At 37.2% G+C, this 27816-nt stretch overlaps 1 protein-coding gene across 16 annotated transcripts in view; it reads right to left on the bottom strand.

Moving 5' to 3' along the window:
* The window catches only part of Dtnb (dystrobrevin beta), a 228747-nt gene that overhangs the window by 155617 nt on the left and 45314 nt on the right, over window positions 1-27816 (bottom strand). For 15 of the 16 annotated variants that reach the window (XM_078029556.1, XM_078029563.1, XM_078029553.1 and 12 more), the window contains exons 4-5: window positions 25371-25584; window positions 8450-8535 (exon numbers count right to left, since the gene is read on the bottom strand). In XM_078029556.1, the coding sequence (XP_077885682.1) occupies window positions 8450-8535; window positions 25371-25584 (300 nt within the window). Of the gene's footprint in view, window positions 1-8449; window positions 8536-25370; window positions 25585-27816 lie in introns of those variants that run through there. The other variant, XM_040271432.2, reaches the window with a different exon arrangement.

The following is a 27816-nucleotide window of genomic DNA, read 5'->3' as shown; positions in this document are numbered from 1 at the left end:
AATTCATGAAAAAAAACTATAATTTAAAAGGCCATGTTGGAAGAGAACAAACAAAAACATCTATATTTGTTTTAATTTTTAAAAAATTGCTAGATCCAAAAATTAAAGGCAATAAAAGAAGAAAATGTAGGCTCAAATCTTCATCATGTCGGCTTAAGACCTGACTTCCTTAACACAACGCATAAAGCATAAAAACTAAAATCAAGAATCGGGTTGGGGTTGTGGCTCAGTAGTAGACCACTTGCCTCACATGTTTGAGATACTGGGTTCAATTCTCAGCACCACATATAAATAAATAAAATAAAGGTCCATCAACAACTAAAAAATATTTTTTAAAAAATTAAGAATCAATAAATGAGATGGATTCAAATTAAAAAGCTTCTTCTCAACAAAAACAACCACGCAAAGAGAGAGCCTACAGAACAGGAGAAAATCTTTACCACATACACATCAGATAGAGCACTAATTTCCAGAATATATAAAGAACTCAAGGGCTGGAGTTGTGGCTCAGTGGTAGAGCACTTGCCTTGAATGTGTGAGGCACTGGGTTCGATTCCCAGCACCACATATAAATTAAAAATAAAGGCCCATCAACAACTAAAATGAATAAAATAAAAATTTTTAAAAAAACTTAACACCAAAAAACAAAAAATAACCCAATCAATAAATGGGCTAAAAAACTGAACAAGCACTTCACAGAAGATATACAATCAATTAACAAATACATGAAAAAATGTTCAATATCTCTAGCAATTAGAGAAATGCAAATCAAAACTATTCTAAGATTTCATCTCACTCCAGTTGGAATGGCAATTCAAATAGCAATAAGTGTTGGTGAGGATGAGGGGGAAAAGGCACACTCAAACTTTGCTGGTGGGACTGCATTGATGCAACCACTTGGAAAACTTTAAATGGAACCACCATTTGACCCAGCTATCCCTGGGTTTATATACCTAAAGGACTTAAAATCAGCATACTACAGTGACGCAGCCATATCAATGTTTATAGCAGCAGCTCAATTAACAATAGAACCAACCTACATGAATAAAGATGAATAAAGAAAATGTGATATATATATATACACACAATATAATTACTCAGCTTTAAAGAAGAATGAAATTATGGTATTTGCTGGTTAATGGATGGAGTTGGAGAATATCATGCTGAGTGAAATAAGCCAACCCCAAAAAAACAAAGGTCAAATGTTTTCTCTGATATGCAGATGCTGATCAATAATGAGAGTAGGGGGGTAAGGAAGAATGGAGGAACTTTGGATTGGGGAGAGGGGAGTGAGGAAAGGGGAGGGCGTGTCGGATGGGAGGCATGGTGGAATGAGACAGGCAATATTACCCTATGTACACAGGCATGACTGCATGAACGGATATGACTCTGCGTCATGTACAGCCAGAGAAATGAGAAGCTGTGCTCCACTTGTGTACAATGAGTTGAAATGCATTCTGTTGTCATGTACAACTAATTAGAACAAATTTTTTAAAAACTTAAAGGCAAAATGAAGTAATTTGTTATTTCTAATTACTGGTTAAACTTTTTTTTAGAGTAGCCTTATCTATAAGAAAAACAGTACAAAATTATTTGCAAATTTTTAAATTTTTTTTTGTACTGGGGATTGAACCCAGGGGTGCTTAACCACTGAGCCACATTCCAAGCCTTTTTTTTTTTTTTTTTTGAAGATACAGGATCCCACTAAGTTGCTAAGTACCTTGCTAAATTGCTGAGACTGGCTTTGAACTCTCCATCCTCCTGCCTCAGCCTCTCAAACTGCTGGGATTATAGGCATGCTCCACCACACTGGGCCAATTCTTAATCCGAAGCATAACAAATAATGCATCTAACAGTGTAATTTACTACAACCATATAAGATCTAAACAAAGATGTAAATGAGGCAATAAAATTTAATTTAAAAAAAATTTTTTTTTTTTTTGTACCAAGAGATTGAACCCTTAGGCTTAACCACTGACCCACATCCTGGACCCTTTTTTGTATTTTTATTTAGAGACAGGGTCTCCTGAGTTGATTAAGGCCTCTCTGAGTTGCTGAAGCTGGCTTTGAACTTGAGATCCTCCTTTCTCAGCTTCCCAAGCCCCTGGTATTACAGGCTTGCCCCACAACACCCAGATAAATAAAAATATTTTTTTAATGTTTTAATTTTAACTAGAACTGGGGATAGCTTTGTGGTAGAGCATATGCTTAACATGCTCTAAAAAAATTAATTTTTACTTTTTAAATAGTCCTCTAATTAAAGCCCCACACTCTTCTGGTATTAAGGGACTAAGTCATTTCCTAGATCATCCTTAATTCACCCTTTAATTCTTTTTCTACTAATATACCTCTGAAAGAAAGAATGCCAGCTCCCTACAGCTGTTTGCAGTTAAAAACAAAGTTAGGCTTTCTCCCTGGTGAAAACCCAACAGCTGAGCCCTTATGTACACACATGCATACAATCATTAAACTATTCTATCCTTTGTGAAATAAGCAAATAATACCATCATCACGTGTCTCTTTTTTCCCACTGATAATGACCCTGGTTTTCCTGGTTACATCAACCCTCCTACTTCTTCCCCTTTCACCCCAACGGACCAACCCTATACTTCTGCAAGGTGATAAGGCTCTTCAGACTGAGTCAAATCTATAAATAGAACCCATTTTCTTTTATGTTAGCTTTCCCTAGCAAATGACTCTCACTCATCATCCTCCAACCAACTGAGCAACTTAACCCAGAAAAACATGTACACATATCTGCATGTTTGTGGATACCCATACACATCTAACTCCAAGCTCATAATGCCTTCTCAAATGCATTAAAATTCTATATCACTCATTAGGTCAGAATGAAGCGGCAGGGGAGCCTATCGAAGATGCCTGGAGCTTGTGGAGCTGCTGCAGCCAAGGCTACTTTACAAAAAGTTCCAGGTGCCTTTGGCCTTTGTTTTCCTTTTCTTCTTCTTATGTTTCCTTATTTATGAAAATGCAAATGTGGGGTGTACTCCTTACTTTCTTCCAGTTCTTAAACATTTTGGTTATTCAAGAAATATAAACATGGGCATCACCCGACAGATTAACAGTCACTTCCATCTGCTGAGGAGAAGGGGTGGCTAACAGAAAACAGAGAAGGTAAATCTTCAGTGACATATTTAAAGAACATAGCAGAGGAGGCTAAATTTACACAGGAGAAATTTAATTGTGACTTCAAAGGGAGCGCCCTCTATAGTCTTCTAATGAAACATCAAGGAGCAAAAGATTGATGTGTCAGTGAAAATAGTCAACTCTTGGCAAAAAAAGACAGAAAGAGCCTTGGGGCACCTTTTCTGAATACTCAAAGTGTGGTCTCACAAAATCATGCAAAAATATAAACAATATATATTATTACTATTATAAAACCATTGTGCTACAACACAGTGAAAATCCCCATTAGCACATAAGTATAACTTATTTTTATTTACTTATTTATTTTGATTTTTATTTCTTATTTTTCTATGTGCATAATCAATTATAGTTGAAAACCACACTACATTTATGCATTTTGATCTATAACATATTTTTAAAGGCATTATATTCAATTACGTGAATGTCTCAAAACTTAACTGAGCTCTCCCTTTTGAACACTAAACTGTTCCAAGTTTCTGTGTATTATAAAAAACATTCCAACAAATACATTTAAATGTATCTAAAACTTAAGCTGTGTACAGTGGTGCCCACCTGTAGTCCCAAAAGCCTGAGAGGCTGAGGTAGGAGGACTACTCTGACACCAGGGTGGACAACCTAATGACATTTTCATCTCAAAAATAATTGTATTTATATATGTAAACGTACACACACACACATACATATATCTAAAATTGGAGGTGCACTTCTGATTATTCCTTAGGGAAAGCTGCAGAAGCAGACTGAACAAAGGGATCTGAATATTTTTACAGCCTTCCCTGCGCTCTTCAAAACGGTAACACTAGTAAAATAACTTTACAAATCACCCAGTCCTATTATTTAGTGCAACTAGATGGGATTTGCATAAGAGGTGATTAAATTAAATTTCTTATAAAACAAATAGAATTGTCAGGTAACTGACAATTAAGTGTTGCTTAATAATAGACTTTACATTCCAAAAGTTTTGTTCTCATTAGTTATATTTTGGAATTCTGATATTACTATTTAAATTATACTTTAAAGTTTATATTCTGATTATAAATCACTGCTATTTATAATCCTGATGTAAGTTAACTTTCACTCTAAGATATAGTCCCTAATAGTACCAACACGGAACCATTTGTGCAAATAAATGACACCCATGGACAGAAATACTTTTTTGGGGGGAAGTGGAGGTTAGAATCAAGGGTTGCTTAACCACTGAGCCACATCCAGGCTTTTTTTTATTTTTTAATTTGAGACAGGGTCTTGCTAAGTTGCTGAGGCTGGCTTTGAACTTGCCATCCTCCTGTGTGTCACTGGGATTACAGGTATAAGCCACAAAACCTAGCTCAGGAAACAAAATGCTTTTAAGAGGAATCTTAAAAATCCAATCAGAAAATGTTTCAGACTAAAGGCACAAGTCATTTCAAATGCTACCTTGACACTAAAACAAATGTTAAGAAGTCAAATGAAAAAGATGGGGGGAAAATTCAAAGTTTTTAAATTCTAAGAGGTAAAAACTAAAAGATCAAAGTAAAAAGAAAAAAAAGTACACATGCTAAGGTGTATTCCATATACTAGAAAACCTAAGGTATTGAAAACATGAATAGAGATAGCAGTAAAAAAGCAGTGAGGAGGAGGAGGGTGGAGTAGAAGAGAGTGAATAAATGATGAGTCCTTCTGTGATGTTACCAGCCAGAGTTATAGTTCACTTTGGTTGCCTCCTTAATCAGCCACCTCAATTAAAAGCCAAGGGAAAGATTCTCACAACAGCCAAAACTGACAACCAGGTGCTTCTCTCATAATGGAGTTATCTCATAATGGAGAAATCACTCTGAATCTTTAGCTTAAACAGATACTAAGAAATTTCATTATGATTTTCTTTTTCAGTAGTATATGAAAAGTAGTAAATCAGAAGCAAAAAGACTTCTAGAGACTAGTATAATGTTAACATCACATTAACCAGTGATAAAGGACACATGCATTCTACCTCCAACAACAATCAGGAATTTACAAGGCACAGTACAGCTGACCCTGGAACAACACTGGTTTCAACTGCTCAGGTCCACTTACTTATTTATATACAGATGAACCTCATAACTTAGAAATACTGAAAAAAATATGAAAAATGTATAAAATATATGTAGATAAGTCTATTTTGTCATTTATACTCTATACAAATCAACTATGAAAAGTTAAAATTTATCAAAGCTTTCACACAAACTACACATGGCACCACTTGCAGTGGAGAGAAATGTAAACAAATGCAAAGACACAGTATTGAAACACACTGCATAAAATCAACTGTAGTACATAGTGTACTACTACCATGTTTTGTAGCTACCTCCTAGTGCTATCAGAGTGGGCAGGTGAGCCCATCTTGCATCACATGAACATGTGTGATACTAATCATCTCCGCAGGAGCAGTCCACTTCTCCAGAAAACTGCATATTTTAGTGAACCATCTCTCACCATTCTGGCCTATTTCCTACCATACAAAACACATACAGCATACAAAGTGTTAATCAATCGTTTATGTTATTAGTAAGGCCTTTGGCCAATAGCAGGCTACTAGCAGTTAAGAACTGAGGAGTTAAAAGCATTTTGTGGATTTTCTACTGGGGGGGGGTCAGCACCCCTAATCCCATGGGTCAACTACAGTCTCAAGAGAAGGGACTAAACAACCCTAAACTTTACTTATCCCTAAATACATTAAAAAATGACATCACTAACAAATGAAAGATGTTTAAATTATGATCAGTGAGTTCTGGTAAAGAGAAGAAACTGGCCACATTTTAAAGTGGTTTACACCCTGGGTGGTTGAAATTTAAAACTGGAGACAGGCTTTCAATACCCAAAATGTCCACTTACGTTGAACATCTAATTCCCAAGTCAAGATAATTACAGTACAATAAAAATTAAACAGAGCTACATTGGTAGAAAAACCATAATTATGAGCATAAAAAAATGTATCTTTATGTATCTGAATAAGATAAACACGGTGCTTAAGAGATCAGTAATCAAGTACAACTTGTATCATCTCAATCTTTATTCTAAGTGTAATGAAAGCATTTTGAGCACACCAACACATCCCATTTGCGGTAGCATGCATGTTCTTGTGCCCAGTGAATCTTGGTCAATTTATGTTTTTCCAAGAAGTTCAAAGCACACCAAAAAAAACTGCTGTCAAGTGCTTGCCTAACTAGCATGCTTGTGGCTATAGGTTGGACCATCAGCATAGAAAACACAAACTGCCACCACATGGGTCCTTCCATACTTTATATACTAGAGGAATTTGCACTTTTTCACTAAACAGTTAACAACAAAAAATTGTAGTGATTTTAGTATTCGCTCAATAATGTATATTTGGCAAATTTCTAAGTACTCACAATGTGCCAGGGGAGCCGACTACATATAAATGTAGCAAATTTAATCACAGAAATGTAAAGACTCTAGGATCATCTAGAATATGCTGTTAGGGGCTGGGGCTGTATTACCTAGAATGTATGAGGCACTGGGTTTGAGCCTCAACACCACATAAAAATAAATAAAATAGAATATGCAGCTAAATAAAATCCATCAATCTACTACTATTTTCCAACCAGCCTCTTCATCTGGTAACATCATCAATTTAAAACTCAAACAAGATTCCAACTTTCTTGTGTATGTCAATGAAATATAAATTCATCTATGTATCTTCCTCAGAAAAACACCATTCCATATTAAGAAAATATGAAAGATTTCAGTCCCAAAGAGTAATATTTTGAGATATCATGTTTAAAAAAAAAACCTTAGAAAAGTATCTAAATAAAAAAATAATTTTTATGACCACTTTACGACATTGCAGCCAATTTTGAAATGAAGATAAACAGGACAAGAGTTGATCAAATACATGATCTAAGATCGTTCTTTAGAATATCTAAATCTGATCTTGTGGGCCATCTAACTTTCCAACTTTCAATGTCAATGCGTCACATAAAAAAAAAGCAGAGAGAACAAATGTGCCTATGAGGCAATCTCATCCAAAGCTCACTCAAATCTGAGATGATCAAGCCTCTGTTTTTTCAATTAAAAAAAAAAAAAAAGCAGAACCCAAAGGAATATCCCAAGTATGCAATCATCAAGACCTAGTTTATGAGACATGCTACAGCACAGTTGAATTCAGAGAGCATCTCAACACTTGGTTAAAACACACAGATTCGGGGCTGGGGATGTGGCTCAAGCGGTAGTGTGCTTGCCTGGCATGGGTGCGGCCCAGGTTCGATCCTCAGCACCACATACAAACAAAGATGTTGTGTCCACCGATAACTAAAGAATAAATATTTTTTTAAAAAAATTAAAAAACACACAGATTCAACTCCATCTCCCTGAAACCTGAGGCAAGCTCCTTTGTCTCTGGTGCTTGTATGGAAGTACTCGAACATGGTTCTGTAACATGTGTGCCTCACATTACAGTACTGGCGTGGGGGAAAACGACACAGTAGCCTAGACCAGTGCTCTGAATTCAGATGAAATCCCAGCTTTCCCCCATAAAATTAAAAAACAAACAAAAAAAAAAAAGCCACCGTCTGCTTGAAGGAATTTTTAAGGATTTCATAGGAAACGATATGAAGAACACTTAGCACAATGCTTGGCACAGTCCAGAAGCAAGTCGCCTAATGATCGAATAAATACAAACCACAATCAGAAAAATTAAATAGCTGTAGTTCTTGTCTTCACTGATTTCATCTAGTCACATTCTTACAATATCTACTGAATAATAAAATGCCAAACTGGTCAACAGAAAACCAAAACAACAACAAAGAAAAGATAACTTGCAGGAGGGAAGGCTATCAATTTCCAAATAGCTGAGCCTGACTATAAGTACTGAGAATAGTTTAACCACAGCAAATACCACCTGACCAAAAGTTGTCATCAAGAAAAGGTTGGGCTTGACCAGACCCCTCAAAGGCAATCAAATTTATTTTCTAATTAGGTAAAAGTTCTCAATATAATCATCTTCAAATACATTGTAGTAACATAGAAAACAGTAGTTTTTGAAGGATTTTTAAAATATCAACATTATTATTCTGAACCTCTTTGGTTTTTTCACTTTAAAAAACAATTAAATCAACCAACTTCTCCATTTGAACAGTAGGTGGCGTAACTCACATACTGAGCCAGTTGCTGCAAAGAGAGGAGGTAAAATAAAATACAAAACACAGAGAATAAAAGCTCAATAAGGCATCTTCCAAAACATTCATCAAAACTGTTTAAAGCTCCTAATTTGAAAAGAAAAGTTTTCAAATAATATGAAAATACTTACATCTCAATTTGTCCAGCATTTTTCCACCACACATGGTTGCTAACATAGCTTTAACTGAAAATACGGTCAACTTGCCTCGGCCCTCACTGAAAAATAAATATTAGAAATAATTGCTATCTGGAACCACAAAAGCAATCAAATGTATAACTAAATATTGAGCAACCAGTAAACTGATTCGGCAACATTTAAAAGCCTTTTTTCCTTTGTATAATTTCCTTTGTATAATTAAGACTTTATCTTATACTAAGAATGCTAAAGCTAATCTGAATAATCTGGAAATGAGTTTTAGAAACTACATAAAAAGTAACTTCTATTGGTTCTGTAGGCAGAGGCCAGATGGATGAACCTAAAATTGTTTCCTATCCCCTAAACCCATTAAATCCACAGCTGAGGTGTTTTAAAGTAGTCAAAACTGAGGGACCATCTGGTTTGAAAATAACTCAGAAATGTGTCCTTATTTCAGGATAACAAGCTTATTGTTATGCCCTAAACAACAGGGTGCACACTGCTTTAAAGATTTTATAGTACATTCATCTTTGTTTTTACTGTAACAACCTTTGTCACCACAGAAATGTTTATTCTAAAAATCTTAATCCTGCCTCTCTCAGATCTTCCAATATACCACTGTGAAAAAAGGGGAGAGGATGGTAATATTAATTCTTTTTTTAGGAACTGGAAAAATGAATTCCTAAAGACATGGTGCACACCACCAGCAGAACCAAGTAGCCCTGAGGCTCCCTGTCCATGGCTACGTTCCACGCTGTCCGCTATGCCCTGGTCTCATTCAGGTAAAAACGTCACCAACTGATTGCTAAATTTGGCATACGTAAGTTAAAGATGGGTCTTTGTGTTAATTTTATAAAGCTTACGCTCATAGAGTTTCACAGTGACTTAAATAAAATATTTTTACAATAATGAGAGCGATATAACCTTGGTCTTGAAAAGCAAATATCATTCATTTATATTCACTAAAAGAAGCCCTAACACAGTGTTTCCCCTTTCCAAACCACCTTTGTATATAGAAAGATCACATCTGAGAAAAACAAATGGTCTATAAAACAGAAGATTCTCAGTGAAAAAACTGCAAGGAAATACAAATTTTTGTTACACTCAGATTTTTCTTGTGGCTGAGTTTATTCATCAGATAAAAACATAACTCTTCAGAAATAAAAACACTGTTCCACATAAAGACAATACAGCATCTGGAAATGATGAAGAATACCTCATGGTACAAGAAAGGCAAAACCCAAAGGATTACTATGTTAGGAGGAGTGGAATTTTAGGAACCTAAAAGAGCTATCAGTGAGTCAAAGTCAAACCAGTGGCCTAAGATCTGGCAAGATGATAAAGACTACACCAGGAGTCTGAGATAACTGTAAGGGAAGAGCAGGCACCTAGGAAATGCCTTTGCAAGGAAAAGCCTTCCTTCCTACTGACTTCCAAGGTGATTATCACTGATGGCTCTGATACTACAGAAAAGAAATTATGACAAATGTGAATTATGTTAATGATAGGTGAGGAGTCAACTCACACCTAGACTAAGCACAAGAGCTGGTGTGAAACGCAACAATTTTATTCTCTCTGTGGTAACTGAGCCCTTAACAAAAGACAGCATATTATCTAGACACAGTTAAAGCAGGGAAGCAAAGGGGGGAAAAAACTGTTCGCCTCCCAAATAATTTACACACTCAAGAAGTCTAAAATGATGGCTTCAAATGTGCATATTCATTGTTATTTACTGAAGTATTTTCTAAAGGCAAAAGACTGGAAATTCCCAAATGTTCATTAACAAAAGACTGACTATGCTGTCAAAAAAGAATGAGAACAGGGCTGGGGTTGTGGCTCAGAGATAGAGTGGTGCCCAGCATGTGTGAGGCACTGAGTTAGATCCTCAGCACCATATAAAGTAAAAATAAAGACATGTGTCTACCTATAACTGAAAAATAAGTATTTTTTTAAAAAGATTGAGAATATATGAAAGCTAAAGAATAATATATAATACTGTTAAATTTTTTTAAAAAGCAAGCAAGAATGTATACATGTATAGAACAAAATAATAGTTAGAATATTGTCTAGCAATCATGTTTAAAAGGAAAAAGAAAAATATATCCTTACATACTATTTGTATATGTATAAACCATCTGTGAAATAGTAAGAAAGCAAGAGCCCTGGCTGCCTCCAGGGTATGAGGAGGCACTTAACAAAGAAGAATTAAATTCAGCCTCAATTCCTAATACTTTCGGAGAAGTAGGAAAAGAAATTTTCTCTATTTGGCATCTTTAAGAATAGTAATAACAGCACCTAACACCAAACTTACTTTTGAAAAACTGATTGCTTTTGCCCTAAGATCAAGTCAAGAATGACTGCTCCTTTTAAACATGACACTGGGAACCTGGCTGGTGAGAGAGGACAAAAAAAGGGAAAGGGTACAAAAGCATGCAGATTGGAAGAATAAAACTCGTCTATTCCAGAAAATATGACCAGGTATTTATAAAATCCCAGTAAACCTACCAAAAGGGGAAAAAAAAAACTATAAAACTTGGTAAAAACACTATAACACATGAGTTTAGCAAGGTTGCAGAATACAAGCTCAAAGCACAAATTCAATTTTATTTGTAAACTAAAAGAAACTAAAACATACTAGCACATAAAATATAAAATACTTTGATAAAAAGCCTTTTAGGGGCTGGGGCTGTAGCTCAGTGGTAAAGTGCTTGCCCTGCATATGTGAGGCACTGTGTTCGATCCTCAGCACCACATAAAAATAAATAAAGATACTGTGTGTTTATCTACAACTAAACAAATATTTTTAAAAAGCCTTTTAAAAATATTTTCAAGATCCATATGCTGAAAACTACAAAATACTGTCAAAAGAAATCAAAGAAGACTTAAAGATATACCTAAAATATTCAAGTTCATGAAGCAGAAAATTCAAATTGTTAACATGTTAGTTCTCCTTAACTCAATTAGAATCCTGTTGTTATTCAATGCAATCCTCAGAGGTGAGGAGGAGAGATACTATTTTTCCTGCCTTTTACACAGCACTTAATCTAGCACATCACTCTGACACCAGATATGTGGGGATATCTTCCCATACACCAAGCAATTCTGCAGCAGACACTAGCTCTTCCAAGTCAATTCAATTCTGCTACTCTCTACTTGGAGATAGATCAGATCTTGAAGTAAGATAGAAGAAAGAAGAAATGAGTACAAAGGAGTCATAAAGAAGAAGAACAGGATAAAAAATATTTTATTTCATAAGTTCCACATACTTTTCCAGGCCCGTCACACCCAAGCCAGTCTCTTTTTCAGATGTGCTACTTCCCAAATTTCTGGGAAATCTGTAATACCTGGGCACTGTTAAATTAACCCCGTCCCCTGAAAAACAGATTAAGTAAAGAGACATGATATTTCAAGAAACCTATAATTTAGGAGACTTTCCAATGCTACCTCTTGATCAAATAATGAACACCACATCAGCCTAGGAACCCTGAGACTGACCACACCACCAGGAGCTATCATGAGATCACCAGAATGATACCATTTCTACATACCTGTCCATATCCCCGCCCCCGCCAACTTTCCTTTAAAAAAATTGGGAACCCCCAAAATGCATCTCTCACTCTCAAGACAACTCTCGTTCTCCCTTGAATATGTACTTCTTGCTTTACCCCAAAAGACTTCCCTGGAGATTGCTCTCATTCTCACTTGAATGTGTATCTACTTCCCTAAATTAACCTCTGTTTCCACCTTTGATGAGCACATTGAAATTCTTTTCTGTCACGTATGCCAAGAACACTGCTGGTCCTGAGTCCAGTTCCCCTTCTCTCCAGGAAATCCTTGGACCCTTCTTCAGAGACCCCTCATCTCCCATGATATCCCACAACACTGCCCTTACTTCCAAAGCCAGCTGAAGTTGTAGGTGGTCATTTACACTTCTGACCATCCAGCTATACATCAAGGATCCCCACAACCCGTTCCTTGCATTCAATTAATTTGCTAGAGTGCTTACAAAATTCAGGGAAATATGTCTACTGTTTATTCACAAAGGACACTACCAAGCACACTGATGAAAGAGCTGCATAAGGGTGAGGTATGCGGGAAGATGTGCAGAGCTTCCATGCCCTTCCTGGACATTTGGGGTTTTTTATAAAGCTTCATTGCATGAGCATGAATGATGAAATCACTGATTAACTTAATCTTCAGTCCCTCTCCACTCCCCAAAGCTGGGAGATGGGGCTAAAAGTTCCAACCCTCTTATCACACATGTCAGTTCTCTTGGCAACCAACCTCCATCCTGAGGGAATTCAGAGAGGCCACCTAAAATCACCTCATTAGAACAAAAGATGTTCCTAACACCCAGGAAATTCCAAGGGATTTAGGAGAGTTGTCAGACATTCCTATCATCAGGAATTTACCTAGGTCTCAGGAGTGCCCTGCCAGGAGGCAGGGTCAAAGATCAAGATTCCCCTATGGACACTATTTACCCAGTATTAAAAGCTCAGTCTCAAGAACCAGGGCGGAGACCAAACTTTAAAGCTGAAGCTTCTCCTGGTATCCCATCTCTGAGAAATGCCAAAGGTTTCAAAAGCTCTGTGCCAAGAACTGGGGACAGAAACCAATATGTATATTTCTCTAGTTTTTTTGGAAGGGGAGGGGGGGTACTTTCCAACTTGAGCTACATCTCCAGTCCTTTTTATTTTTCATTTTAAGATGGGGTCTCACTAAGTTGCCAAGGTTGACCTCAAACTTGTGATGCTCCTGACTTGACCTCCCTAGTAGATGGGACTAGAGAAATGTGTTACTGTGCCCAACTTATATTTCTTATTATTTCACAAATCTTAATAAAACTCACAAAAAGGGAGCTGGGCATGGTGGCGCACGCCTGTAATCCCAGAAGCTCAGGAGGCTAAGGCAGAAGGATCACGAGTTCAAAGCCAGCCCCAGCAACTCAATGAGGCTCTCAGCCACTCAGTGAGACTCAGTGAGCCCCTGTCTCTAAGTAAAATATTAAAAGGGATGGGGGTGTGGCTTAGTGGTAAAGTGCCTCTGGGTTTAATCCTCATGTTTAAAAAATTCCCCATGTAATTTTAATATGGTCCAGAGCTGAGAACCGCCAACACAGAGCTTTGAATGTGATACTAAGACTTAGTTCTTATTTTGTTGTCAATAAAAAAACTAAAGATTTATCATAATGAAAGATTTAAGAAAATTAACATATGTTTGTATAAATCTTTCTGGTTCCAAATCTCACTTTCTTCCTTCAAAGAGACCAAATAATATCTGTTCCTTGCTACAGAGAAGAAACTAATGACACCTGCACAAACAGGAGAGTGTAACAGAGCCCAATACACTAACAAGGGAGCCAGGCTGACTTTAAGCTCCTCAGTGAAAAAGGTGGTATGACCCAGGAATGGGTATCTGTAAACTCCTTACAACAACAGGTCTTACTGGGTACTATGATATCTTTACTTCTAAAAATTAGTATGATAATTAGCACTTACCCAACATTTTTCCTAATCTTTATAATATTTTAGACACTAATATTTTATACTTCCCAGTCATTATTCAAAACATTCTCTAATTGGACTCTGTTGTTACATATAATAGTCCTAAGATTTGGTCTTATATTCAAATATAGAATAATGGATATAATTTTCAATTAACCTGAAGCAGAAAAAAACACTTTTATTCTCTTCCATTCATTAATATTATTACTAGTCTCCATGGCTGGTCTTCAATCAAGTTCATTTACATAATAAGCTAGATCAGGATGTTTACAGTAAGAGGACTCATCAACCCCTCAATTATTACCAGCAATGTACGGTCCTTTAACAAGTTCATCTCTCATACCCATGTTTACAACCATTTCTCTTGTCCACAACAGCTAAATGGCAATCTCCACATAACCCTCCACCCAACAAACCACAGATCTCCTCTCCTCTCTGCCAGTGCTTAATGTAAAATGCTTTATTGAGGGTGAAGGGATATGCATCAAAGTGTCAGTGTGTACTTCCATGAGACAAAGAGAGAGAGAGAGAGAGAGAGAGAGAGAGAGTGTGTGTGTGTGTGTGTGTGTATATATATCAAGGAGTTTTAGGTGTCAGAAAAGTAGAGGTATTTGAAATTAAAGGTGAATTTAAGACAGAAGAGATTTGAGGAAATGCTTAGTGAGTGCTTAAGTTTAAGAATCTGGGGCTGGGGATGTGGCTCAAGCGGTAGCGCGCTCGCCTGGCATGTGTGCGGCCCGGGTTCGATCCCCAGCACCACATACCAACAAAGATGTTGTGTCCGCCGAGAACTAAAAAAAAAAAAAACTAAAAAAAATAAATATTAAAAATTCTCTCTCTCTCTCTCTCTCTCTCTCCTCTCTCACTCTCTCTTTAAAAAAAAAAAAAAAAAAAAAGAATCTGTTCAGCTGGCATGGTGGCACTCATGTGTAATCCCAGCAACTTGGAAGGCTGAGGCAGGAGGATCACAAGTTCAAGGCCAACCTTGGCAACCTAATGAGGCCTTAAGCAACTTAGCAAGACCCTGTCTCAAAATAAAATAGGGCTGGGGGTATGGCTCAGTGGTAAAGAGCCCCTGAGTTCAATCCCTAGTACCAAAAAATAAAAGGCCTGGCTTCCACACTGAGCCCTTTGCCATAAATATTTTTCTTGTCAGTCTACCTTAAACCTAACTGCAACTTCCTATACAGACACGGTCCCCAAACAAAGCAAAGTCAGAGTGTCACTTTTACATTTCTAACACTTTTCACAACTCCTGCATCCTTCCTCTGCAATTAGGAGCATGCAGAGAGAAACTGCAGTCATCCAGCAGACCAGTGCCCCATGATGATGCTCTTGAGCTAACTGATTCTTCTGGAAGAACTTATACTTGATCCTTCCCACCAGACATCTGACATTATTCTTTATACACTGATCAAATTGCACTTAAAATTGAATAGTCAATTGCCCCTGGTCAAGGCATTTACAACCACACAAATGCCTATGTTTTCACCACTTCCTATGTAAATAAGACCCTGTACAGAATCAATTCAAATCAAACAAGGTTAGAGAAAGACACTTAACCTAATTTCATCAAAAATAATATAACTCACTTAACATGTGACCTACAATAGCCTGCGTAGTTGATTAGTAAGTCAATATTTAAAATGCAACGCAACTAACAGGGAATATTAACTAACCCCCATCCAAAGATAACAAAATCAAAGGAGAAAAAGGTACTATCTGACTAATTAAAACATAAAATACATAAATAATTTTTAAGAAGGTACTGTCTGTCGAGGATGGCTATACACAGGAAGCTTGCTATGTTAATATTTCAACCCCACCCAGAGGGAAGCCTTCCAGGGACACCCTCCCCCAAGGAATACACAGATTCCCAGACTTCTCTGCATGGTTCATTTCCATAGACCTATCATTTTACACACTTAACCACTCACATGACTTCTAAAAAGAGTTCTTATTATCCAACACAGAAAACACCATCAGCTCTGCTCCAAGTAAAGCAAACAGTGAGTCACTCTGAATAAACACTGTGTATCTGAACACACAGGTATCATCAGAAGCCTCTGCAATCCTCGCCTGTGCCCTGTGACTGGGAAATTGTTCATTTCAGTTTAATAAAGTCCCAAATTCTGCCTTTTGGTATTTAAACTAACCTCATCTGAACGATTTGTTTCTTGGCTGTGCAGTGCCAAATATGGGCTTGCGATTCAAATTAATACTTTTGAAAACAAGGCTATGGGGAATGTCTTTTTACTTAAGAACACAAGCTATTTTGACATCTTTAGCAAACAGTTGTGGATGCTGCCAAGCATAAATTAGTAATTCTTGTATGAAAATAGACTTCTACTTTAGAAACACTATTACCAGTCCAATTATCACACGTTGCTAAGAGGAATAAGCATTTCTCTGTGATTTTCAAAAACTCATATTTTTCCAATTAATCTTAATTTATAAAATTCCACAGTGAATAGATTATGCGATAATCAACTGCAAATCAAGAACCCACTTGGCAAAAAAAATGTCAAACAGCTTAATCAAGTAAAATCAACTTGGAATATTATTCAATTTTGCCACAATCAGAATGCCTGCTGCTTTTCATTTCTACCTCAGACATTTATGAAAAACCCAGCACTGTACTAACTGAAGAATCAAATAAATATAAAAGAATCTGTACTCTCAAAAACTTTCAATCTCATCTGTACACTTTGGATGTAGTTCAGAATATCATATAATTAAAAAATAAAAATGATACAGACAACTATAGGTCATCAGAGGGGTGAAAATGAGGCTGGTGATAATAAGGAAGGCAATGCCATAGAGAAAAACTTGAAGCGAACCCTGAAAAGGACAAAAGATTTGGATGACAGATGAAAGGGAGATGGTACTCCGGGCAGAGTGGGCAGGGGTGAGGTTGGGGGCAGCCCATGCAAAGGAGCCAGAGATGAGCATGTCCACTGGAAAATCACAGAAGCACCTCAGGGAATTTAACTAAAGCCTGGCGAGCAGGAAGGTAAGGACCAGTGCAGTCAGACCCACAGAGAAGGGTGAGTTACATGATAAGAGTAGTGTCTTCATCAGATTATCCGGAGGTGATACACCGAGTGGCCTGGAGAAGAAAACAATGGCAAGGAAAAGGCAATACCTCAGAAAAAGTATCCTCTGCTTTTTATGAAAAAAAATACATATATATATATATATACACACACACTATAAAAAGGCAGGATGAAATAAGCACAAAAAAATAAACATAAAGAAATCTGAAATATTAACAAATAGTCAAACTCTCCCAAAGGTCTGCCTATCTTGAAACCAGAAGATTCTTGTTTGGAAATTGGCACAAACAATGACTTCTTTGAAGAGAAGCTACAAACCACAGAGTAAGGTGAAGAGTGCTCCCCTCCTTCCTCTCTGTCCCCTGATTCCACCGATGGGCACTCCAGAGGAGCTGCAGGCACACATCCCACCACATCCTACAGTAGTACACAGTCACCAACCCCAAGGAGAGATGCAGGCCCCAGGCTCCACTCCTGTCCTCCTCAGAGCAGCAGTTTTTCTCCATTTTTACTAAATCCTCCCACTTAGGACTTCACTATTTTAAACATTCAAGACCCCTAGCCCATTCCGTATTATTTCTTGGAAAATGTCCTAAAACAGTTGTGATCAGAACCTAAAGAGTGAAACCTGCTGCGGGGGTGGGCGATTTCCCATTCAGCACAACACCCTAATTTTATTTGGCTGATATTTTTCTTGTCATCTTGAACACTTCTAAGAACAAGTAGGGACATAAGTACATACTGTAACCAAACACATAAAATGTATGTGCCGCCCAGGAAATTATAGTTTTGTTTGGAAATCACTGAGGCAGACTGTAACCTGATATTATCATTTTTTCAGCCATGTCCACTCAGTACTCCACTAGTCGGGCAGATTCAGAATTCAATTTGCTTCAATTTTAAATGGACTAGTTTGTTTCTGCTTTGCGCTTTTTAAATGGACTAGTTTGTTTCTGCTTTGCGTGTGTGTGTGTGTGTGTGTGTGTTTGTTGCTGGAAATTGAACCCAAGGCCTCACACAGACAAAGCACACACTGTTTTATACTATTTTGCTTTAAATGTCTACTATTAAAAGGCAACTATAAAATCATTTAAAGATATTCAAGGGGCTGGGGTTATGGCTCAGTGGTAGAGCACTCACCTAGCATGTGCAAGGCCCTGGGTTCGATTCTCAACACCACATAAAAATAAAATAAAGATATTGTGTCCAACTACAACTAAAAATATATATTTTTTTAAAAAGTATTCAAATTAAACTGCTAAAAGGGGCTGGGGATATGGCTCAAGCGGTAGCGCGCTCGCCTAGCATGCGTGCGGCCCGGGTTCGATCCTCAGCACCACATACCAACAAAGATGTTGTGTCCGCCGAGAACTAAGAAAAAATAAATAAATGTTAAAAAATTAAAAAAAAAAAACTGCTAAAAGAAGACTATAAAATTATTGCTAACCATATTTTCAAACAACAGGAAATATTTCATATAACTATCATAAATTTTAAAACAAAATAGATGGTCCCCAACTTATATCAGTTTGACTTAAATATTCCTTGACTTTGTGATAGTGTGAAAAGCAATACACAATGAGTAAAAATCATACTTCAAATTTTGAACTTTTTAAAAATTTAAATACTGGGGACCAAACCTAGGGGCACTCTACCACTGAGCTACATCCTAGTCTTTTTTATTTTGAGACCTCACTAAGTTGCAAGGTTGGCTCAAACTGGCAATATTGTTGCCTCAGCCTCCTAAGGATCTGGTGTTACAGGAGTGCACCACTGTAGCCAGCTCAAATTTTCAATCTGGATTGAAATTAGCAAAATGCAGTAGGTCATGCTCTCTTCATTGCAGGACAGAGTCTACAGCTACATCTCCCAGTCACGTGATCAGCTCCTGGTGGGCCATGTGGTCATAAGAGTAAACAGCAGGTACTCTAGGTGCACTGTGTTGCTCAGCTAGGATGTTTAGTAGTTTAGATGTATTAAATGCATTTTCAACTTATGATGTGCTCATTGGGATATAACCCACAGTAAGTTAAGTAACATCTTTATGTATAAGTTATTACACTAAAGGAATCTTTAGGTTATTCAAATTAGCAAGGATGTTTTCTATTAAGTATTATTTTAGATAACAAACACTAAGCCTGGACTGTTCAACGATAAGTTCAATATTCACTGTTTATAGATTTTATCCAAACCTAGCTTCAATAGGTATATTATTTTCTTATAGGTTTGTTTCATTTTTAAGGTGGAATTTCATCATACCTCTGAACTAACACTTTTGGCAAAGGCCACAGACTCATTTATAAGGCAGAAATTGATGAAAAAACACAAAAGGAGGGCTGGGGTTGTAGTTCAGTAGTAGAGTGCTTGCCTCGCATGTGTGAGGCTCTGGGTTCGATCCTCAGTACCACATAAAAATAAATTAAAATAAATATATTGTGTACATGTACAACTAAAAAAAATGCTTAAAAAACACAAGAGGAAAAAAGATATTCAATCGTCAGAAATAAAGTATAAAATAAATTTCTCAGGAACTCATTATGAAATATTATCCTCTCCTACACAGGAGCAAAAATGAGAAAACAGTAGCTATCAAAGAAGAATGCCCTCTCAGAATTAGTATATGAAAATTTTAGAACAATAACTCACAATAAGATAGGTCTACAGCTGCATGCAACATGAATGCATCTAAAATAATGTCAATAGGTGAAAAAATAAAGCAGATAATAGTATATACAGCATCCTGACACCTTTTTATTATTATTTTTTCTTCTGCAATACTGTGGACTGAACCCAGGGCCTTGCACATGCTAGGCAAGTGCTCTATCCCTGAGCTATATCCCCAGCCCCATAACACCTTTTTTTTTTTTTTTTTTTTTGCTGGGGAATTGAATCCAGGTCCTTGTGCATATGAGACAAGCATTCTACCAACTGGGCTATATCCCCAGCATAAGACTCTTTTTATAACTAAATAAAAATAATTAAAACAATAATCAAGCTGAGTGTTGTGCTTTGGATATGATGTATCCTCCAAAAGCTCAAGTGTGAGACAATGCAAGAAAATTTAAAGGTGAAATGATTGGGTTATGAAAGTCTTAACCTACTCAGTTCATTAATCCACGGACATGGATTAACTGGGTGGTAACTGAAGGCAGGTAGGGTGTGGCTGGAGGAGACAGGTCACTGTGGGTATGCCTTTGGGGTTTATATTTTGTCCTTGATGAACAGAGCTCTCTCTGCTTCCTGATTGCAATGTCCTGAGTTGCGTTCCTCCTCATCACCCTTCCACCATGATGTTCTGCATCATCTCGGGCCCAGAGCAATGGAGTCAACCATCTACGGACTGAGACTTCTAAAACCAGGAGCCAAATAAACTTTTCCTCCTCCAAAATTATTCTTATCAGGTCTTTTGGTAACAGTGAAGAAAAGCTAAATAAAACACTGAGGATGTAACTCAGCAATAGAGCATTTGCCTAGATGTGTGAGTCCCTGGGTTCAATCCCCAGCACTGCAACAAAACAGAACACTCACTAAACAATACTTTATCCCTATATATGTGACAAACTGTATTTCAGAAGCAACAAAAGGGTAACACAAATCAGGATAGTGTTAACCTGAACTAGGTTCAGGACAGTGGGACGGGACAAGACAGCATAGAGATAAATGGAAGTTACTGCCAATAGTAGTATTTCTGGATTAGATAGCGGGTGCATGGATGTTTATTATCCCTAAAACCGAATAAATGAGGGAGAGAAGAAAGTACTACAAAATGATCAGTGAGCAACCAGGGCAATAGTCCAGGGGAAGGTGAAGACACACTGGAGAAAAGCATCACACCTGAGATATCAGGAAGTAGAAATGACAGGACTGGGTAATTGGTTGGATGTGGGGACGAGAGGAGAAGGAAGACTTATAAATGATTCTCAGATTTCAGGTTTAAGAAACTGAGTGGACAGTGGGATCATTTCATGAGAAAGGGTTCCACAAGTTTATGATGTACTGCATGAAGCTTAGGGTGACCACTGCAGTTGTCTCCCTCATATCTAATCTACCCATTCCTACCACAGAGTAGCATGTGATCAAAGTGAGATTAAACCATTCTCTGCTCCAGAGACACACACCCTGATGTGTTTGAGCTATGAGACACAACACCTCCACATATCTGACCTAAGGGCACAGTTTCAGAGGGAAGTTCAGCTATTTCTATTTGATGGTGAGAAAAGGTGGCTCTCTCCCTCTACCTATACCTAAAAAAGGATGCATTTAGTGGCTGCTAGCAAGCATTTCTTGAAGTCAGCCTAAGGGTGAACCTGATAGGAAGGCATAGCTGGAAGCAGAGTAAGGAAATGAAGCCAGGGCTTAATGCAACCAAGATCCAAGGCCGGCCTCCCTCTGGCCCCAGTTACTGTAAAAGCCCATGTAAGCAGCTTTCTCTTCCTCACAGCTAAAGACACTGAACTAATACCAAGAGCTGAAACAGAAAGGGATCTGTAAATAAAAAGCACTAGAATGTGAAAGTGTCTCAATGCAGAACAGGAAGGCAGATCTCTCCCTTCTGCTGGGAATGTAGATAGTCAACTTCTGCCCGGTGGTTGGACCAGACCACTGAATAACCTGCACTGCAGTGGTGGGGGACCCAAGAGGTGGGAAGAATGAGGCTATCCATGTTTTTGCGGCTTTTGCCAAGGTTGTACACACAGGTGTTTGTAATGGAACTCTGTATTTTTCAACGTTTTAAAATGTGAAGTGTGTTAAATGTAACATTACATAAAGTATGTGATGTTAAAATGTAAAGTATTTAAAACTCAAGCATTTAAAAAATTAAATCCTCAGAAAATACTATTTCTGGAAGGAAGTCTCAGACCCCATTTGTTCCTGTTGTTTTAGGGTCTTATAATCTATTATAATAATCAGAAACCATTTGGCAAAAAAGAATATATATATATATATATATATATATATATATATATATATATTTGAAAGTGAGGAAAGTTAAGATTAAATATTTGCCTTCAATTTTAACCTTGAGGAATTATGAAATACAAAACCTGACTCAGTTGAAATAACTAGGTAATCTGCACATCAAAGGGACTTTCCAGCCTAAATAAATTGACCGTTCAATAAAAAGACTAATACCTGAAGTATTTAACAACATAATGCTCTGATTTTCTAAAAATTCTGATAAACAGATCCTTTCTTTTTTCCAGTATAAGAAGGTCAATTTTAGCTGGACATGGTGGCACACACCTGTAATCCCAGGGGCTTGGATGGCTGAGGCAGGAGGATCAAAAGTTCAAAGCCAGCCTCAGCAACTTGGCAGCGCCCTAAGCAACTTAGTGAGACCCTCTCTCAAAATAAAAAATAAAAAGGGCTAGGAAGGTGGCTCAGTGGTTGTATGCCCCTCAATTAAATCCCTAATACCCCCGGCTCCCCCAAAAAAGAAAGAAAGCCAATTTGGTTTTTTTTCCTAATATTTTTAGTTGTAGATGGACACAATGCCCTTATTTTATTTATTTGTTTTTATGTGGGGCTGAGGATCGAACCAGTGGTTTACACGTGCCAGGCAAGTGCTCTACCACTGAGCCACAGCCACAGCCCCAGAAAACCAATTTTAAATGTCTAGAGAGTTAAATAAGTTCTTATCATATGCAGATGTCAAGGTTAGTAAAGACAGGATAACAGGGGGCTGGGGATGTGGCTCAAGCGGTAGCACGCTTGCCTAGCATGCGTGCGGCCCGGGTTCGATCCTCAGCAGCACCACATACCAACAAAGATGTTGTGTCCGCCGAGAACTAAGAAAAAATAAATAAATGTTAAAATTCTCTCTCTCTCTCTCTGTCCCCCTCTCTCTCACTCACTCTTAAAAAAAAAAAAAAAAAAAAAAGACAGGATAACAGATTCTAATACCCATGGTCAAAGTGTTAAACTTAGGGACTTGACTATCACCAAACTCACCCTCCTCCTCGTCACTCACTCATCTTTCTGGATTTGCTAGTGTTTTCAGCGAACTCATCTACCCATCTGTCTTCATCTGGTTGACTGTCCAGTTATTCTTTTTGTCTTTTTCTGCACGTGTCCAGTTCTCTCTGAATCCATCCCAGGATATCTGTGTGCCTTCTGCTCCTATGTTTCTATCTTTTTACTCTTCCTTTCCTCCATTCTTTAGCCATTTGCTAGGGTCTGAATGTCTCTGTCACAAGAGAGCATGAGAAGGTGGGGTATTTGGGGAGGTGTGACTAGGTCTTGGGAGTGAAGCCCTCATGAATGGGATTAATCCCCATATAAGAGGCAGGGCTGGGGAACATGGCTTAGTTGGTAGAGTATTTGCCTCCCATGCACAAAGGCCCTGAGTCTGAGCTCCAGCACCAAAAAAAAAAAGAGGCTCCAGAGAGATCCCTTGCCCCTTTCACCATGTGAAGATACAGCAAGTTGTCATCTAAGAGCCAGAAAGCAGGACCTTACAACATACAATCTCGCCCATGTTCTTGGTCTTCCAGCCTCCACAACTGTCAGCAACTGTGTTTATGGTGCTTTTTTTTCTATTTTTTATTGGTGCATTACAGTTGTGTATAATAGTGGAATTTGTTATTACATACTCATAAATACACACAATGTAACACTATAATTTGGCCAATATCATTCCCAGGTACTTCCTTTTCTCTCCTCTCGGCCCTCCCCTTGGTCCCTTTCCTCTACTCTACTGATCTCCCTTCAATTTTCATGAGATAACCCACCCCCACCCTTCCTTTCCTTTACATCGCTAACTTCCACATATGTGAGAAAAAATATACAACCCTCGACTTTCTGAGTATGGCTTATTTCATAATAATTTCATAATTATTTCATAATTTTCCTGCACATGACATAATTTCATTCTTCTTTATGGCTGAATAAAACTCCACTTTGTATTTGTACCATATTTTCTTTATTCATTCATCCAATGATAGACACCTAGGCTGATCAGTTTAACATATTTTCTTACAGCAGCTCAGACACCATAGTATTTAACTTGATGCGACTATTGAATAAAAGTTTTTAATCCCTGCTTATCATTTTTAGAATATAGTAGATTCTTTTTTAATATTTATGTTTTAGCGGTGGTTGGACACAATACCTTTATTTTATTTTTATAAGGTGCTGAGGATCGAACCCAGGACCTCACACGCGCCAGGTGAGTACTCTATCACTAAGCCACAATTCCAGCCCAGGTAGTAGATATTTTTATTTCTGTCTTTTTATAAAAGTGCTTCTTAAATTGATTTGTGTTGTGACCCCTTGAACTGACATACTCAGTGGGTCAGTGTCATGATAAGGTACTGCTTACTCATCACAGAATAACAATTTTCACTAAGGGTTCTTATCCTCAGATAATGTAAAATTAAGCTTATGGATTCACTGATCTACAAAAAAGTGGCATTAGGATTCTGGGACTCATGTCTCTAGGATATTCTGATTTTAATAAGACAAATTTCCTTTAAATAATTTTCTATTAAATATCTATAATATATAATCAGGTAACATCTTATAAACATGTTGTACATTTAGTAACTATCTAATTGTGACCTAACTTTGATACAAAGTTTTACTTTGATACAATTAGTTTCATCACTAACAGAATTTTCACTGTTTAAAGTATAATTAATAACATTTTACGAAGGTATGAACTCAAAGTAAGCCTATAGAGAAAAAAAAAAATGAAGCAGACAGAATTAATCAATCCAAACCAAACAGCCAACAGAGTAACAGAAAGCAGACATATGAGCTCTCAGCTCCTGGAATGTAACTGCTAGCTTCTGCTTCCATCCTGCATGATTGTTTTGGTTTTCTTTTTCATAACATCAACTTAACTCTCTATGAATACAAGTGTTTCACTCATTTACATTTTAATTTGGGATACATTTAAATAATTTTCTTCTCTTGATGTAAGTTTACCAATGTCCTGCACTGAAAAAAAAAATTTTTAATAAGTTCCTCGATATTTATAAAGACAAAACAAGATACTTTAGTCCAAAGGCACTTAATGTTACAGATTAAAGAAAAGATACTTAAAAGTCAACTAGAAAGCCTCATAATCACACTCACAACTTAGATATATGTCACTAGAGAGAGAACAACTAGGTTAAGATATCTGCAATTGAACTCAACAACATGTCAAGCATTGTGATTCTCCTTGATACTAGAGAGCTTAACATGAGGTGCTCCGGGACAGTTAAGTCACTGTTGACTGGATAGAAGGGACTTATACTGACGAGCTTCCCTTTTAACTGTGATTCTAAGTGGACTAGCCTAAGGCAGTGTAGAAACAGAGCAATGAAGTGACAGGTGTTCCTTGAGTGAAGCAAGCGTGGAAGGTACTACCTGTCATAAGCGGCAATCATAAAGTTGAGGAGGAGGCTGATGGACTGTTCCACACTGATTTGGTGAGTAGAAGGAAGGCGCTTATTCAATTGATAGTAGATGGATGAGATGACGGTTTCCAGGCGGGACACACTGATCTCGGTGCTATGGTCCAGTGTATTAAGGCCATTGTCTCGAAAGGCTTCGATCATGTTCCAGATATCAACCAGATGAACTAAAACATGAAGAAAATAAGCTGTCAACAATTTTAAAGTATGGTGCTCCATTCACAACTGGACACTTACATTTATCAACTAGTTTTTTAAGTTTAAAATATAGAATTTCAGGCTGGGGCTCAGCAGTAATGCACGCGCCTGGCATGTGTGAGGCACTGGGTTCAATTCTCAGCACCACTTACAAATAAATAAATAAAAATAAAAACTTTCATCAACAATAAAAAATATTTTTTAAAAAATATACACTCTTTAATCAACAAAGAGAAACACATTCTATGGAATGATAGTCTCAGAAGTCATCAAGAAGCCACTATAAACTGGGTGCAATGGCACTTATCCCAGCGACTCAGGAAGCTAAGGTAGGAGAATCCCAAGTTCAAGATCAGACTCAGAATTCAGAGAGAACTTCAGCAACTTAGCAAACTTTGTCTCAAAACCAAAAACTTAAAAAAGACTGAGGATGTAGTTCAGTGGGAAAACACCCATGGGTTCAATACCCAGTACAAAAAAGAAGCCACTGTGGACCAGGATGGACCATCTGCACTTTTATATTTGAATAACTGGTAAATTTGAATAACATGCTTGCCTAGCATGTGTGATGCACTGGGTTCGATTCTCAGCACCACATAAAATAAAAAATAAATAAAAATAAAGGTCCATCAACAACCAAAAAATATTTTTAAAAAAATTTAATGGAGGGATCAAGAAATATTCATAATGGGGCTGGGGCTGGGGCTCAGTGGTAGAGCACTTGCCTGGCATGTGTGAGGCACTGGGTTTGATCCATAGCACCACAGAAAAATAGAAAACAAATAAAATAAAGGTGTCCACCTTTGACTTAAGGAAAACAAATTATTTTTTTTTTTTCGTAAGAACTTTCGCTCTTTTTAGAAACTTGCTACATTATCTCAAGTCATCTTATTTTAATACTTTAGCCTAGAAACTCTGGCAATATTTTACAACTAAAACTTTACTGTCTATAACCCTAAGAAGAGAGAAAATACAATAGTAAAACACTAAATGCCTCATGGACCACTCACAGCTCTGAACAATGGTAAGCAAAAAATAAATTTATCTTTTGTCTCTTTTCTCCATGACTTAAGAAGCTGATTTATTTTAAATTTTATTTCTAATAACAAAGCAGCCTTGTACCTGGATCTACTCTCCCCTTAAAAATAACTAAAAATCCTAGGGGGAAAGAAACACCATCTTCAGTGCACTGGTAACTCAGGAAGAGTACACAATACTCAACTAGACAGAAAAGAGACATTTCCTTTATAGTTAGAATGAAACTTGACTCACTCAGAAAACTGAAACTTCTACCCAAAAGAAAGTTGATATAACTGCAACAGAAAAAAGAGGGGTTGGAAAACCACATGATCACCTAGATGGACACAGAAAAAGCATTTGGCAAAATCCATCACCCTTTCATAATACACACACAGGTTAGGAACAAAAGGAAAATTCCTCAGCTGGACAAAGGACATCTACAAAAAAAAACCACAGCTAATGCTCTCCTTAACTGGGAAAGACAGGCGCTCTCCCCTCAAGATCGGGAGCAACACATCTGAAGAATGAGCAACCAAGAAAACAGATACACTGGGTATTATTCAAATTTAAATTTGTGTTTCAAAAGATAACAGCAATAAAGTGAGAAGGCAAGGGATGGAAGAAAATATTTGCAAGTCATAATTAAGAAATATCTATGTCCAGAATACATAAATATTCTTAGAACTCAACCAAAAAAGACAAACAATTTAAATATGAGAAACAGCAAAGACACTTATCCAAAGAAGATATTCAGATGGCCAACAGCACATGAACAGATGCTATACATCATTAGTCTTAGGGAAATGCAAAACAAAAGCTCAATGATATACCACTTCACACCACTAGGATAATGATAAATTTTTAATAGAAAACATCAATTGTTGGTAAGGATTTGGAGAAACTGGAACTTTTGTACATTCCTGCATTATTTAGCTGCATTATTCACAAGTCAAAAAGGAGAAATAACCTGAGCTGGGACTGTAGTTCAGTGGTAGAGCACTTGCCTGGAACGTGTGAGGCACTGGGTTCCATTCTCAGCGCCACAAACAAACATAAATTAATTAATTAATTAACAGGGGCATGCTGTCCATCTACAACTACAAAAAAAATTTTTTAAACATATAAACAACCCAAATGCCTACCAACTGATAAATAAACAAAATCTAATATATGTACAGAAT

This window comes from Ictidomys tridecemlineatus, chromosome 12 (assembly GCF_052094955.1).
Source record: "Ictidomys tridecemlineatus isolate mIctTri1 chromosome 12, mIctTri1.hap1, whole genome shotgun sequence".
Classification (NCBI taxonomy): Eukaryota; Metazoa; Chordata; class Mammalia; order Rodentia; family Sciuridae; genus Ictidomys; species Ictidomys tridecemlineatus.
The sequence above is the reverse complement of the archived record's forward strand: the minus strand, read 5'-3'. Positions and strand labels throughout refer to the sequence as shown.